The sequence below is a fragment of the Molossus molossus genome, unplaced genomic scaffold, assembly GCF_014108415.1.
Source record: "Molossus molossus isolate mMolMol1 unplaced genomic scaffold, mMolMol1.p scaffold_m16_p_8, whole genome shotgun sequence".
In the NCBI taxonomy this organism is placed as follows: Eukaryota; Metazoa; Chordata; class Mammalia; order Chiroptera; family Molossidae; genus Molossus; species Molossus molossus.
The window spans coordinates 96,961,528-96,976,434 of record NW_023425402.1 but is presented as its reverse complement, the minus strand read 5'-3'; the positions used below and the strand labels follow the sequence as shown (position 1 = coordinate 96,976,434).

Genomic DNA, 14,907 nt, shown 5'->3' with positions numbered 1-14,907 from the left:
GGGAGGGACTGGCATCCAGGTGTTCTTTCCAAGCCCCTGGTTTTCCAAAGCTACAGACTTCTTTTGTACAGCAAAGAGAATCTTACTTTTAACTTACATTTTAACTCACCCCAGAGGAAGGAGTAGCAATTGACGATAAGATTTAATGAACATACCACTGTAGCAAAGCACCCAGAAACATTAAATGTTACCGCAGCAAGTTCCAAATCCTACAGTCCTCCCAGGTGATTCTTGGGAAAATTTCTCTAGATTCATTATTCTGCCTTGATCACCCTTCATTTAATTCACTTTCAGGTCATCAGATGTTCTCATCAAAGTAAGAAAAATCACAGGGATCAATGATGCAACTGCCCATAAAGAGAATAAAGGCAAGGTGCGGCCTGCTCCAGCCAGCAGAATCCCAGTGTGCAGAACAATCACTACACATTCTAATCACCACAGAGCCAAGGAGTCTGGAGAAATTATATATATAACATTGCATTTTAAAGAAAAGGTTCTAGCACTGTTTGCAAAGACATAGCTGCAACAGAAAACACATTCTGAAATAACTTTAAATGCAAAACTTAAGAGACAGTGCACATATAAGCAAATTTGGAATGACCAATATGATCTGGTGCTACACACGTGTATGCTTGTTTGGGGTACATCAATCATATTTTAGTTTTAATGTCAGTGTCTGTTTTTCTTGGAACAAAAATGTAAACATGCAGTAACAGAATTTTTTTTACAATAAAATTTGTCATCTCTACTTTTTTGGTCCCCATTAAATATGTACAGGAAGTGAAAGGGGGTCTATATTATCAAACATTATTGTTATGGGATTTAGATAGAAGTTGACTGAATCAATCATTGACATGGAAAATAAACGGCATCACAACCCAAGGTGAGATATTCTTCTGGAAATCGCACTCACTGAAATGCATGGCCACATCTCGAACTGATCTAGGCAGGAGTCCGCAGTCCAAAGCCTATGCCCAGACATTTCTTGTCCTTGGAATCAATCTTCTACCGAGGAATCTTTTCCAATGTTTACGTTCGATATCTAGGCTTGTCTTTTTGAGTATCAGAACCCAAATGTGTCACTTCGGGTACAGGACTCCCACCTCCAGCCCCACCCCACCTCCTCTGCCTTCTCAGCCCCGTTACACAGCTCTCTTCCTGACAACTAAGCAAGCCATCACACCGCTGTTCCCGTCCTCCCTTTCTAGCCAGGACTTGAACTTCCACGTGTCCAGGCACTCACATTCTCTCACTAAGCCCACCTCACTTCCTGGGATATAAGTCCCAAAAGTCTGACCCTGAACCCTTTTGACACTGATGGTCAAGTCCCTCTATCCACGTATAAACGTAACTCGAACTCTACGTCTGGGAAAATTATGCTCCTCTCCATCCCCCTGTTTTGGACACACATAAGTAACACAGTCAGAGTGGGTAACTGGAACATGTGTTTAATTTGAGGCAAAATGTTCTCCAAACCTGTCTTCTTCATATAGATTTTATAAAACACCTTTGTACACAAGCAAATTGTCTGAATTGCCTATCTGTCTTGCAAAATTACATGGATAATATTAAAGTCTTCCTTTGAGAACACCCTAGACACTGTTATCTACTGTTTACGAAGTTTTTGCGTGAACTTCCAGACGTTATAACCTTTACTCGAGACCACAGCGCAGCCTGCGAATCCGAGACCAGCACACATTTGGATTCCGACAGTTCCCTTGTAGGGTGCTGTGTAAGACCCCTCCAGCAGCAGCATCTTCAGCCTCGTTTCCCCCACAGCTTCCCTATGCCTTGACTTCCCAGCTCAGGTGCCCACATCCTGCGTGAGCCCGGCAGGCTGGGGATCACCTGTGCTGTTCCTCTCCTCCCTTTCAAGTCAGGACCCTCTACCTGGAGGGCTGGAGAAACCTAACCGGAACAGATTCTGCTGAGACAGAACTCGTGCGTGAGATAAGACTTTCTGTTCCTTAACTATTCAGCGCTCAAGCTCACATTGCAGCCTTCCTCACAGAGCAGCTGCCAATACTTCTGGCTCCTTCCCTGGGGCTCCCTGCCAGGGAATTTTCCTCACTGGGTCCTGAAAATATCACTTCCTTGTGCTGTGTCCTCCTCTCGCAAATGCAAGGCCACTCGGACTTTCTACAAGTCGCAGTTGTACCTACTTCATTTCTTCGGGATGAATGCTACACCGACTGGTGACTGAGCACAGCCCTGGGCAGCACACCCTCAGTGGCCCCATTACCAGCCGTCTTCAGCACCCATTACCTCCCTGCGCTTAAGCCGAAGAAATGGATCCCAAGTGGACTGATATGTGTTCTGCTAACTTTTCCACCAGAATGTCCGGGTCCCTAGTCCACTTTCCAAATGTGCAGCAGCGCTGGGATTTGACAGTAAGGGACTGAGAACAGAGGGGGGGTTTACCACTCTTCGCCAGTTTGCCTTGAGAGGTTCCCAAAGAGGTGAGGGAAAACGGGGGAAGGTTGGAAACAATGCAGATATTAACCATCCTTCTGGTACCCTTCAGACCCAAACTGTAGGAGAGGATATCAGAAACTGCCCTGTTTCTGCAGAAGCACCGCGAGTCCAGTTCCTGACAGGTGAACTCCTGGGTCCAAGACCTTGTCTTCCCAACCGCTAGTGACACCAGGGAGGAAGGAATAAAGATCGAGTACAGACAGAACATAGAAGAGAAGCCCAAATAACAAAGCATTCTTGTCTTCCCATGTCACCTGAAAGGGGCTAGCAAGCCTTGGCCGAAGCGGCCGGGCCGCGTCCCCTCCCGCCCCGCCGAGCGCCCAGCGCCCCCCGGGCGCGCCTTCTTACCTTGCGGGAGTACGGGGGCTTGCTCAGGTGGATGCTGTCGCGGACCAGCTTGTCCCTGATCATGATCTTCAGCTTCAGCTTGGGGTAGCTCACCAGCTCCCTGCCGCGGGGGACGGCCGTGTGGCCGCGGGGGTCCCCGCGGGTGCCCTGGGCCGGGCCGCCGCACGGCTCCCCCCGGCGGCCGGTGGGGAGGGCCGCGGCGGGCGGCGCGGGCGGCGCGGGCTGCGGCTCCAGCGTGAAGTAGAGGCCGGCGGCGGCGGCGTCCTGCTCCCGCAGCCGGCGCACGGCCTCCAGGATGCGGCGGCGGTGCGCGGGCGCCAGCACCCCGATGGCGTCCAGGTCCGGGTCCCCGATCTGCTTGCACACCTCCAGGTCATCGTAGCCGTTGTCCACGAAGGACTCCGCGTACTGCGGGAGCTGCAGCGCTTTCAGCCACTCGTAAACTATGTTGGTGCACATGGTGCGACTGGGGCCCCGCCGGCAAACGCGTCCCAGCGCCCGCGAGGCACGGGCGGCACCAGTTCTTGGAACTTTTAATCCTCTCCTCTGCGGGGAGAGGGGAACGGCAGGAAAGTTTTCCTTGGAAAAGAAGGCTAGGGCCGGATTCGGGGCGCCATCAGCGGAATCCCGAGGACGGCGGAGCGGCAAAGTGGATTCCCCACGCAGCCGGCAGCTCCCAGGCTCTGGGGTTGGGCGAGCCGCTCCGCGCCGCCCCTGGAAGCGCGGCCGCCGCCACCGCCGCCGCGGGGAGGAGCGCGCGGCGGACGCCGCGGACGCGGGAGTGGGCGGAGGCGGGCGGGGCCGCGGCACACCCCTCGCGCCCGCGCGGGTCAGCGGCACGCGGTGCCGCCCCGGAGTTGCCCCAGCGCGGGCCGTCCCGGGGCTGCGCGGCGCATCCCGTTTGTGGCGGCCGCCGCCGGCGTCTGAACGCGCGCCCCACGCCGGGGAGGAGGCTCCTCCGCGCAGCCCCGCGGCAGCCCGAGCGCCTCGTCTTCGCGAGTGCGTGTCACTGTCGTCCTCCTGGTGGGGGGCGGGTGTCTTCTAAACGGCCAGGCTCCGGCGGCTGCTTGGATCGCTGTTCATACTTCTTTTTAATCCGATTTCTGTAGCCCATGGAAATCTCTGCGCTCACTTCTGCCCTAGCCTCCCCGACTCCAGCCTGAGCGCTCGCGGGCTGCCCAAGGGCACGTCCTGCCCACCCCACCTGGCGGGGCGAGGCTGTGAGGTCAAGTTCCCTTCTTCTTTCCCAATCCGCGTTGGATCCCCCTTCCTGGGAGCCTGCACGCAGGCCGGAGCCCGGAGGTCTGGCTGCTTCCGTGGACGGCCGCGCAGTGCCCGGAGCGGCAGCGCTCTGGCCCCGCGGGTGGGGGCGACGCGTCCAGCCGGCGCTGCGTGAGGCCCCTCCTCGCTGCAGCTGGGCCCGCTGGTTGGCGAGAGTAGCCGGTGCTTCTGCCTGGCTCTCCCCTGCTAGGCCCCCGGTCTGCGAAAGTTTGGGATGGATTATACTGTCCCCTCGGCTGGCATTCCGCACGCCCCCGCCACACTTTCCGCCGGGTCCTCCTATCCCAGTCTCCGCAGTGCTTTATCTCGGGTCCCTCCACCCTACATTCTGCCCAAGCGCCCCGCTGACTCTGCCCCCAGGGACACTTCGAGGCATTCAGTCCTGGAGCCCGGGCATAAATTTCTTTCCTCCTGCCCCTGGGGTACGTGGACCTGGATACCCCACCACCCTGCTCGCGTTACAGGGGACGCTCGGGCATCTCCGCCCGGCACTTTCTCTCTGGGGAATAGCAAAGTCATCACGCCCAAAGCCTGAGCAAGCACCTGGGGGTGGGGACGGGAGCTGCAGGTGGAACAGACCCAGCACCTCTCGTAAATTTCCCTAAGCATCTGACCTCTTTTGAGGACTAAGAGAATTTTGGTCGAGGTACTGGGTTAGGCAGGTTCACTGCCTCCTTCCTTTTCGCAGAAGGGCCATTCAACTTCGCACCTGAGCCATTTCAGGATCTGAACTGGACTTTTCCTGAAGTCGTCCACGTGGAACGTGCCAGTCGCCTGTCTAGCCCGACCTTGGAGGTGGACAAATGATGATTTCAGAGTCTTTTCCATACTGCGCATGTGGCCCTTGGCGGGAGGGGGGGGGGGGCGGAGGTCCTTCTTTCCCTAAATCAGAAGAGCTTAACCCTTTGGGGGCACAGACCCCTTAAAGATAGAACAACTTTGGTCCTTTTGTCCAGGACAATAGCAGACATAGGTGCACCACAGATATTCCCTACAGTTCCAGTGGCATGGAGTGGGAGGGTTGGGGGTGGCAGTGGGGGCTGCCTGGGCCCCCAAGCCAAATTAAGAACGGCTGGCAGAAGGAACCTGGTTGTGTGGAGGGCGGGGACGAGGGCAAAAAGCTGTGGGGCTACTGTAGACCCCCCCTCTTCCCTCGCCTAGTCACCCAGGCCACCCCTTCGGAACCGAGCGAGGGTCTCTGGCCCTGGTAGATTGTTTCTCGCGCGCTCAGAGGCTGGGATCACCCAGACCTCTCCGCCCGAACAGCTCCCGCCTCTCCTCGGCCAAAGCAGACTCACAGTGCCCCCTCGCGCTCATGCAGGCGAATTTTAAAAGGCGTTGTCCAAGAACCCCCAAACTCTTCACTGTCCAAGGATGTGAACTTCAATGCATAACATTAGTCCCCCCCTTCTTTTTTTAGTGTTTTTAGTTGAATTTATTGGGGTGACATTGGTTCACAAGACCATACAGGTTTCAAGTGCACAACTCAATGGAACATCATCGGCCCACTGCATCGTGTGCCCATGCCCCAAGCAAAGTCTTTCTGTCCCCATTGCATTTCCCCCCCTTTGCTCACCCCGCTTTCCCTCTGGCTGTCAGGACACTGACACTCACTCCCAACCCTCCTCCCTTCTGACAGCTGTCATCTGTTCCATGTATCCATGCCTCTGTTTCTACTTTATTCTTTAGATCCATGTATAATAGGACTACATAAAACTAAAATGTTTTTGTACAGCAAAAGAAACCATCAATAAAATGAAAAGGGAACCCGCTGGATGGGAGCACATATTTGCCAATGATACATCTGATAAGAGGTTAATCTCCAAAATATACAAAGAATTTATACTACGCAACACCAAGAAGACAACCCAATTTAAAAATGGACAAATAGGCCCGGCCTGTATCGCAGTGGTTGAGCATCGACCCATGCATCAAGAGGTAGCCAGTTCGATTCCTGGTCAGGGCACATGCCCAGATTGTGGGCCAAATCCCCAGTGGGGGCATGCAGGAAGCAGCCAGTTGATGTTCTCTCTCATTGATGTTTCTATCTCTCTCTCCCTCTCCCTTCCTCTCTCTCTCAAATCAATAAAGAAATAAAGATATTTTTAAAAAATGGACAAATGTACATTTCTCCAAAGAGGACATAAAGATGACCAGTGGGGAATCATAATCCACCCCACCATTCTTTTGACATTGTTTCTGTAAACGCTGATTCTAGTATGTGTCTTGTAGATAAACAGCATGCTTGGGTAAGAATCTTAGAACAAACTTTAGAAGACACAGACCTCACGTCTGTCAAATTGGCTGTCATCAGTAAGCCCTTCCCACCTTTTCAAATGTGGAGGTTTACATCTCATTTACCCTTATACGTCAATGCTCTCTCATAAGAACCTTTCATTTTTAGGAGGAAAATATACCAGTAGCTTGAATCGTGCTGCTAAAAACAGAAGACATAGCAGATATTTATTTGGAATTTACTATATGTTAGATGTCTATACATCTTTCTCTCTCCATATATAGGGCATGTAGTAGTATTGTCCAGTATCTTACAGAATAACAAATTGAGGCACCAAAACGTAAAGTTGCCCTCATGTTGTCACTGTTCACGGTGGACCCAGGGCTGGAACTCTGGAGGAATAACTGCAGTGCCTGTCTTGCAGCTGCTAACCCCCGTCCCCAGTGTGTACTGTGCACATGCCAGAGAAATGGGGCTGGGCTGGCTGTAAGAGGGACTCCTTTTTTTTTTAGACTACGAAACTTAAAGCTCCAGGTTTTAGTTTTGCATTGTTTTCTTTCCCGAGATGTACGAAATGTCCAATAGTGCTATTTCACAGGTCTTAGCTTGCTTATATACAGGCTTTTCCCCTTTGGGAGCTTAGATCTTCACCCTATCTCATTAATCCTCAGTTGAGGCAGCACGTATTTTTATTTCCATTTTATAATTAGGGGAACTGGTTTGGGGAAAGATGAATGACATGCCCAAGGTCACACAGTAAATCAAGACAGAGAGGAGAACTAACCTGCCATATCCAAGTGTCTCCCCAACAGGCAGCACTGATTCTCCATTATTTATGTGCAATGTCACTATCCAATTAGGAAATAAAGCATCCTGGTGCTCTCTTTGGAAGCCTTTTATAAATTCATCAGTTGTTAATCAGTCATAAATAAAACTCAGTCACTGCTATCAGGAGACTTCATTGGTGCGAACTCTGGAAACACTCAGTTCTGTCTCCTGCCTTTGCTCAAGCCCTCAGACTTCTCTCTTTCTGCGGCTTGCCTTCACATAGTGAAACGTTTTTCATAGACTTGGCGCTTGGGGCTACTGCATGCAGTCACTTGAGAAGGTAGAAGTTTTTTTTGTTTTGTTTTGGTACGTGCCCCTAGGGGAACAGAACCCGGGACTCTCTGGTCCGCAGGCCGACGCTCCAACCGCTGAGCCAAACCAGCTGGGGCGAGAATGTAGAGGTTTTATAGCCTAAATGTGTCTCTACCCATGGCTAAAGTCCAAAGTAAAACTGGCAAGGACACTTGGCTAATTTTAAGATTCAGAACTAGTTTTAGAGCTGGAAGGCCATTTGAGATCGGCTCAAGCATCCGCCTTATGTGGAGGAAGTCAAGGCTCAGGAAGGTCCAGGTATTTACCTAAAAGTCACACAGCTAGTTCATGACAGAACGGGGACAATAACCCCGATCAGCTTGCTCATTTGCTCTTCACAGCGCACTGCATTACCTCATTCCTGCTGTCAGTGCCCGGCTACTGTCAAAATCACTCATTTACTCATCAAATGTTTATTAAGTAGGCACTTCAGTACCAGGCACTGAAGCAAAAAGTTTTTCTTCATTAATTGGAACTGGAGAAAGCTCGGCACTTTAAATACGTACAGAATAAACGGATTGTTTTATGTCAGTTCATGAATGAGGAAGATTACAAAGGTGATATTTTCTTCCATCTTTAATTATCCAAATGCTGTGAACCATAACATTAGGCAAAATTTATAATTAGACTATAATTTACATCCAAAGTGTACTTTAAAAAACAAGTGGTGCCCTGGCCAGTGTGGCTCAGTTGGTTGAGTGTTGTCCCATGTGGGGGAAGGTGTCCCATGCCAGGGAAGGTCTCAGATTGGATTCCAGGTCAGGGCAGATCCCCAGGCTCCGTCTCCAGTAGGGGGCGTGCCTAGGGCAGTAACTGATTCATGTTTCTCTATCACTAATGTTTCTCTCTCCCTCTTCCTTCTTTCTCTCTATTAAAAAACCCTGAAAATCAAAAAATAAATAAATAAAAAATAAAAGCAAGTTGCTATTGTACTCCTTGGCACAGCCTTAAAACACAGATGAATTTACTCAACACGCATTGTCAAGCACTATACTATCACAAGTATTGTTGAGTGGTTTTGCTTTATTAGAGTTGTTTCTTTTTATAAAAATTTTCAAAACATTTATTCTGCTAATTATTATTGACTGTGTTTGGAGCCAGATCCCGCCCCTCCCCCGCCCCCCCCCACGAGAGGACTTCTTGCCTAATGAAAATTAATGGGAAAATGGGTTGTGGAGAAAGATACTTTTCAGGCACCATTTTAGAACCATTTTGCAGTGGTAATAACTCTGGCAAAATGCCTCTTGATACTTTCAGAATAATAAATTAATGATAATTATATTCAGGTTTTAAATTCTAAATATCAACAACAACAACAACAACAGCTTTTCTACTTTGCTCAGACTCTGTAACTTGATTTAAGGATATGGAGTGAAAAATAATTTGTTTTGAAATGGTCTTGGTGCCGCATAAGGTTTCACACCATTTTATTTCGAAGATAAATGTTCACACGTAGGGTGTACAAAAATTAAATTCCATTAACATCTATTAAACATCAGTCTCCAGTGTGCCCAGCTTTGTGAAAGTCAAAGATATATAATATTAATCTTACAATGCAGAATGTGACTCGCTTATTTTAAACCCTGGGCTGAAAGAGCCTGGAGGAGGAGCACGTGCCACGGGGGGAAGTGAGGGTAATGGGCCCGAGTGACCGGACAGGCGATCTGTCCTCCGGTCTCCGGGCGGGAGGGTGGGGTGGCAACATGATGGGGGCAGGTTGGGCAGGGGTGTCTGTTAATATGTCCGAGCTGTATACATTATACTCATGTGTGACAACATGTACATAAAAGAAGGATCGAAAAGGAACAGCAGGGAGTAGCAGCAGGAGGCCAACAGATTATTCATTGCGATTATAACAGGCCAGTTCTTCAAGAAAGAAAAGAAAAAAAAATGTTCAAAAAATCAGACCTGAAGGTCACTGAAGGAAAGAGAACCAAACCCTGGCTGGGTGGTTCAGCTGCTTGGAGCTTCGTCCAATATACCAAAAGGTTTGATTCCTGGTCAAGGCACATACCTAGGTTGTGGGTTCAATCCCCAGGGACGTGTATGAGAGGCAACTGATAAGTGTTTCTCTCTCTCTCAAAATCAATATAAACATATCCTCAGGTGAGAATTGAAAAAAAAATCTTGAAAGAGAAAAAGAGAGCCAAGCAAGAGCCTAATAGTGATAGAAAAAAAATGAGATGCATTAAAAAAAATACTATCCTCTTATCACTGGTAACCCCCAAACATTCTATATTTTAAAATGAACTCACAAAGTGGAGGTGAGATTAGTGCAGTGTTTCCTAAGGGAAAGATGATAGGTGGAGTATTTTGTTAAATAATAATAAGCAGCCCTGGCCGGTTTGGTTCAGCGGTTAGAGCGTCGGCCTGCGATCCAGAGAGACCCGGGTTCGGTTCCCGCTAAGGGCACGTTACCTCGGTTGCAGTTTGTCCCTGGCCCTGGTTGGTCGTGCGGGTGGCAGCCACTCGATGTGTCCCTTTCACGTTGATGTTTCTCTCTCTCTCTCTTCCTCTTTCTCCCTCCCACTCTATCTGAACAAAAAAATGGGAAAAAAATAATAATAATAAGCAGCTCTTAGAAGTAACTTTAAAAATATATCTAAATCAGCAAAGTTAACTTAGTACCTAAAAGTCAGGTTATATAACTTCATACACATAAAGTGATATTGTCGAAAGCTGTTCCAGACAAGTGCAAGTTATTTGCATAATCACAACCATGAAATCACTCAATTTATGACCAAGTGTCCAAATTAAATAATAAATCTTAGTTGTTCCCATCTGACAGTTTATTTCCATTCAGGCGTTAGGATAAATTATCCTGAGATCTATTTGGCTTTTGATGACCAAGAGGCTGAAGGTTGTTTCTTTTGAGTTAAGGTAATTTTATGTGTTCATTATAAGTTTTCATTCCTTCTTATTTGGTTTAAATTTGCTATTGAAATATTTACTCTATAACTCTTGAACCCTTAACTGATAAGAAATGTCATTGGAGCTCTTAGGAAAGCCCAGCTTTTCCAGCTTTGGAGAGAGGCAGGTGGGGTGCATCACAGTTTTGCGACCATCTCTGATCGTTGAGGTCACTTTTGATGTATGTATGAAATCTCAGACCTTCTTATGAATGTCAGCACAAGGCCTGAGTGGCGCATCAGACCCGTAGACCAAAAAGTCCTATTTTAAGAAGTGTGGTTGAAAAACCCAACTAGGAAATGTTTTGAATAAATCTTTAAAATGTTTCAGCTTATCAGTTTCACCAAAGACAAATTTTAGACTCTTTATTGGGGTTGTTCAGCTCCCTGCCTGAGTGAGCCCAGACTCCCACCGCTTGGACCACGGCCAAGGTCGCAGGACCATGCTCCCAGCCCACATGCTCCGACCTCAGAGCACTCCTGGTGGGGCAAGGGAAGGAGGTCTTCAGGACCTGCCCAGAATAAATGTAAATGATACATTCCTCATCGTGTATCCAAGGATAAATCCCAAATGGATCAGGTATTTAAAGATCAAGATAAAACTATATTTATCAAAAGAAAACATAAGTATATTCCTCTGTACATCTGTGAGGAAGACTTTCTTAATTTTGTTTCAATTTCCAGAAGCAGCGGAAAAAAAGATTGATACCTTTGATTACATAAATATAAAAAACCTTTACATGGCAAACAAAATAACAATTAAAAAATGAATGACCAGCCTTGGCTGGTTTGGCTCAGCGGTTGGAGCGACGGCCGAGAACCAATGAGTCCCGGGTTTGATTCTGGCCAAGGGCACGTACTTCGGTTGCGTTTTGTCCCAACCTTGGCTGTGGTCACACGGGAGGCAACCAGTTGATGTGTCTCTCTCTCTCATCGATGTTTTTTTCTCTCTCTCTCTCTGTGTCTCCTTCTCTCTCTCTCCCTCCTAATCTGTCTAAAGATGAATGGAAAAATGTCCTCGGGTGAGGATTAAAAAAAAAAAATGAATGACCATTAGCAAAGGAAAAAGACAAATGACTTGCTGTAGGATATATCACTACTTGATTTAAAAAAAAAAAAAAAGCAACATGGAGGAAAGTACTTACAGTGTGTTCCTCTCTACTTAAGGAGAGAGAGGTATGAGTAGATACACAACCACAGCAACAAATAGTAAACCGATTTCAGCAATGAGACTGTTGTTGGTAGTATTTGAATTATTATGCAGAGATTGTTATGTGTGTAATGTGGTATAAATCAAGTGAGTTGGTTTCATTGAGATCTAAGATTTTTGGCATAATTGCAAGGAGGTAGAGTTGTAAAATCAATAAGGTTTAAAAAGAAAACTCTGATGGCTAAGAGACATATGAAGAAATGCTCAACGTCACTAATCATCAGAGAGATGCAAATTAAAACAACAATAAGGTATCACCTCACACCTGTCAGAATGGCTGCCATTAACAAATCATCAAACAACAAGCACTGGCGAGGGTGTGGAGAAAAGGGGACTCTAGTATACTGCTGGTGGGAATGCAGACTGGTGCAGACACTGTGGAAAACAATATGGTGTTACCTCAAAAAATTAAAAATTGAACTGCCATTTGACCCAGTGATCCCACTTCTAGGAATATACCCTAAGAAGCCTGAAACACCGAACAGAAAGAATATATGCACCCCTTTGTTCATAACAGCACTATTTACAATAGCTAAGATCTGGAAACAGCCCAAGTGTCCATCAGTAGACGAATGGATAAAAAAGTTGTGGTACATATACACAATGGAATACTATGCAGCTGTAAGAAAGAAAGATCTCTTACCCTATGAGATGACATGGAGAGACCCGGAAAGTATTATCCTAAGCAAAATAAGCCAAGCAGGGAAAGATAAATATCACATGTTCTCACTTATTTCTGGAATATAATGAACTAAACAAATTGAAGAACAAAATAGACCCAGAGTCATAGAAATAGGGAATAGACTGACAAATCTCAGAAGGGGGGGAGGGGTGGGAAGAGAAAAACCACAGAACTTATACGCATGTATGCATAACCAATGGGCATAAACAACAAAGCTGGGGACAGAGTCAGGGGGATGGGGAGGAGGGTGTCAATGGGGAAAAAAGGAGAAACATCTATAATAAAAATAAATCAATAAAATAAAAATTTAAAAAAGAAAACTGTAATCCTAAATTTTAATTTGAAATGTCAAATAAGAATTTATTATGTATTTTATCTTAAACAAAAATGTTTGTTAGCTGTGTCAACAGAAAGTTTAGAAACAAATGATTGACCCAAAAGTAATAAGACTTCTAGTGCCCAAATTGTATTCTCTAATATAATTCCTACTGAACAGTTCCTTAAACAAATGCCTGATTCCAGATGTGATAAGGAAATGAATGAGATTAGTCAAAAAATTTTTGTCATACCAGAGGCAAATTACCTGTCAAAGACTCCTAGACATGCCCAAAGGACTCACGAGCCAACCTGAACAAGCTCCCACCAGACAAAGATGCAATAATTTGAGCATTATCAATAAGGATCATAACTTAATGAAATGATCAGATGTGTTTAGACAAATAGGTTCTTATGACATTTTAATAAAACCCTAATTGGTGACCTTTAGAGAATGTTAGAGAACCACTTCTTTATTTTAAAACTGGTACATAAAGGAAATGATTCAAGTACTTTTTCTGCTTTTCCTATATGATTTGTACCTCAGGAAACAAAATCACTGATGAGTAAAAATTTCTTTATAGAAGCAACCCTGCCAAAAAATTAGAATACCACTAACAACTAATAAAAGAATGGATGTACCAGTATATCTATCTCAACATTATTATCATGGCAATGCTAAAATGTTATTGGCCTTTTTCATGGCATTAACATTCACACTGATGGTACAAAAGTAATGGTGGGCAAAACTGCTGGAACAAAATTAATAGTGGGCCAAACAGCTGGTTCTTGAGTACCAATCAAGGCAGTGGCACCAACTGTACCACTAGTAGTCATTACATTCTCTACCATCACATACTGTAAGAAAAAAGCAAGCCAGTTTTACCTAAGGATGTTCCAATAAAGCAGTAAAAATTATTAAGTGTATTAAATCTCGAATTTTGAGTACTTTAGAAAATATTCTATGTAGAGCACTTATGCTGAATACTGACCTCTGATGGTTATCGTCTTGAAAACAACTGTGTGATTCAGTTACCAGCTAAACTAGCCACTTTTTAAGGAACACAATTTTCACTTTAAGGAATGACTGACAAAAATTATGGTTACTCTGATTTGGCTATTTGGCAGGTATTTTCGTGAAAATGAATGAAGTATACCTGAAACTTCAAATAAACAACTGACAGTATCTGTTGGCAGTAGAAAGATTCAAGTTTAGTTTTCAAGTAAAAATTTGAATTTTGAAAAATTTGAACTTGCCACCATAAGCTTGACAGTTTCCCAATATTTATAGCCTTTTTTGTTTTGTTTTGTTTTTTGTTAATCCTCACCTGAGGATATTTTTTTCCATTGATTTTTCCAATGGATTTTTTCCATTGATTAGAGAGAGTGGAAGGGAGGAAGGGAGGGGGAGAGAAACAGAGAAACATCAATGCCAATGTGAGAGAGACACATCGATTGGTTGCCTCCTGCACATGTCCCAACCTGGGCCAGGGATTGAACCTGCAACCCAGGTATCTGCCTTGACTAGAAATTGAACCCAAGACCTTTGGTCTGTGGGCTAACACTCTAACCAATGAGCCATGCTGGCCAGGGCCCAGTACTTAAAGTTTTGAAAAAATATAACATTAATGGTTTTTAATGAATGTGGTATTTTTTATGTTGAATAATGCAATTGTTCACATTTGAAAGATCTACATATATCAGTGACTCATATATCCAAATAATATCACAAAATCATGCAGAGGTAAGAAATTTATTAAAACAGCAAGATAAGCCAATGGAATTTAATGTAGCAGAATAGAAAAAGTTCATTGACTTGGTTTCAGATTTCACACTGCAACTAATCTTTAAGAAACTACCATATGTCAAGTTTTGATATAGTATCAAATAAGATTATCTACAATTATCTTTTTAAAAAAATATGTTTTATTGATTTTTTAGAGACAGAGGAAGGGAGAAATAGAAACATTGATGAGAGAAACAATGATTGGCTGCCCTCTACATGTCACCTACTGGGATTGAGCCCACAACCTGGGCATGTGCCCTGACTGGGAATCGAACCAGCAATCTCTTGGTCCATGGGTCAATTCTCAACCACTCAGCCACACCAGCTGGGCTCTACAATTATCTTAAAAGGGTATTGAAATAATCCTTCCACCTCCAACTACGTATCTGTGATACTGGATTTCTTGATATAATTCAGATAAAGCAACAGATTGAATACAGAAACAGAAAGAAGAATCTAATAGTCTAGTAAACCAGACGTTTGAGATTTGTAAAAATGTAAAACAATGCTTCTATTCATAGAAAT

At 45.4% G+C, this 14,907-nt stretch overlaps 1 protein-coding gene across 1 annotated transcript in view; it reads right to left on the bottom strand.

Moving 5' to 3' along the window:
- The window catches only part of SAMD5 (sterile alpha motif domain containing 5), a 46,965-nt gene extending 43,518 nt beyond the window's left edge, over window positions 1-3,447 (bottom strand). The window contains exon 1 of the mRNA XM_036249340.1: window positions 2,824-3,447. Coding sequence (XP_036105233.1) covers window positions 2,824-3,282 — 459 coding nt within the window. The 5' untranslated portion in view covers window positions 3,283-3,447. The remainder of the gene's footprint in view (window positions 1-2,823) is intronic.
- Between the last annotated feature and the right edge of the window lie 11,460 nt (window positions 3,448-14,907).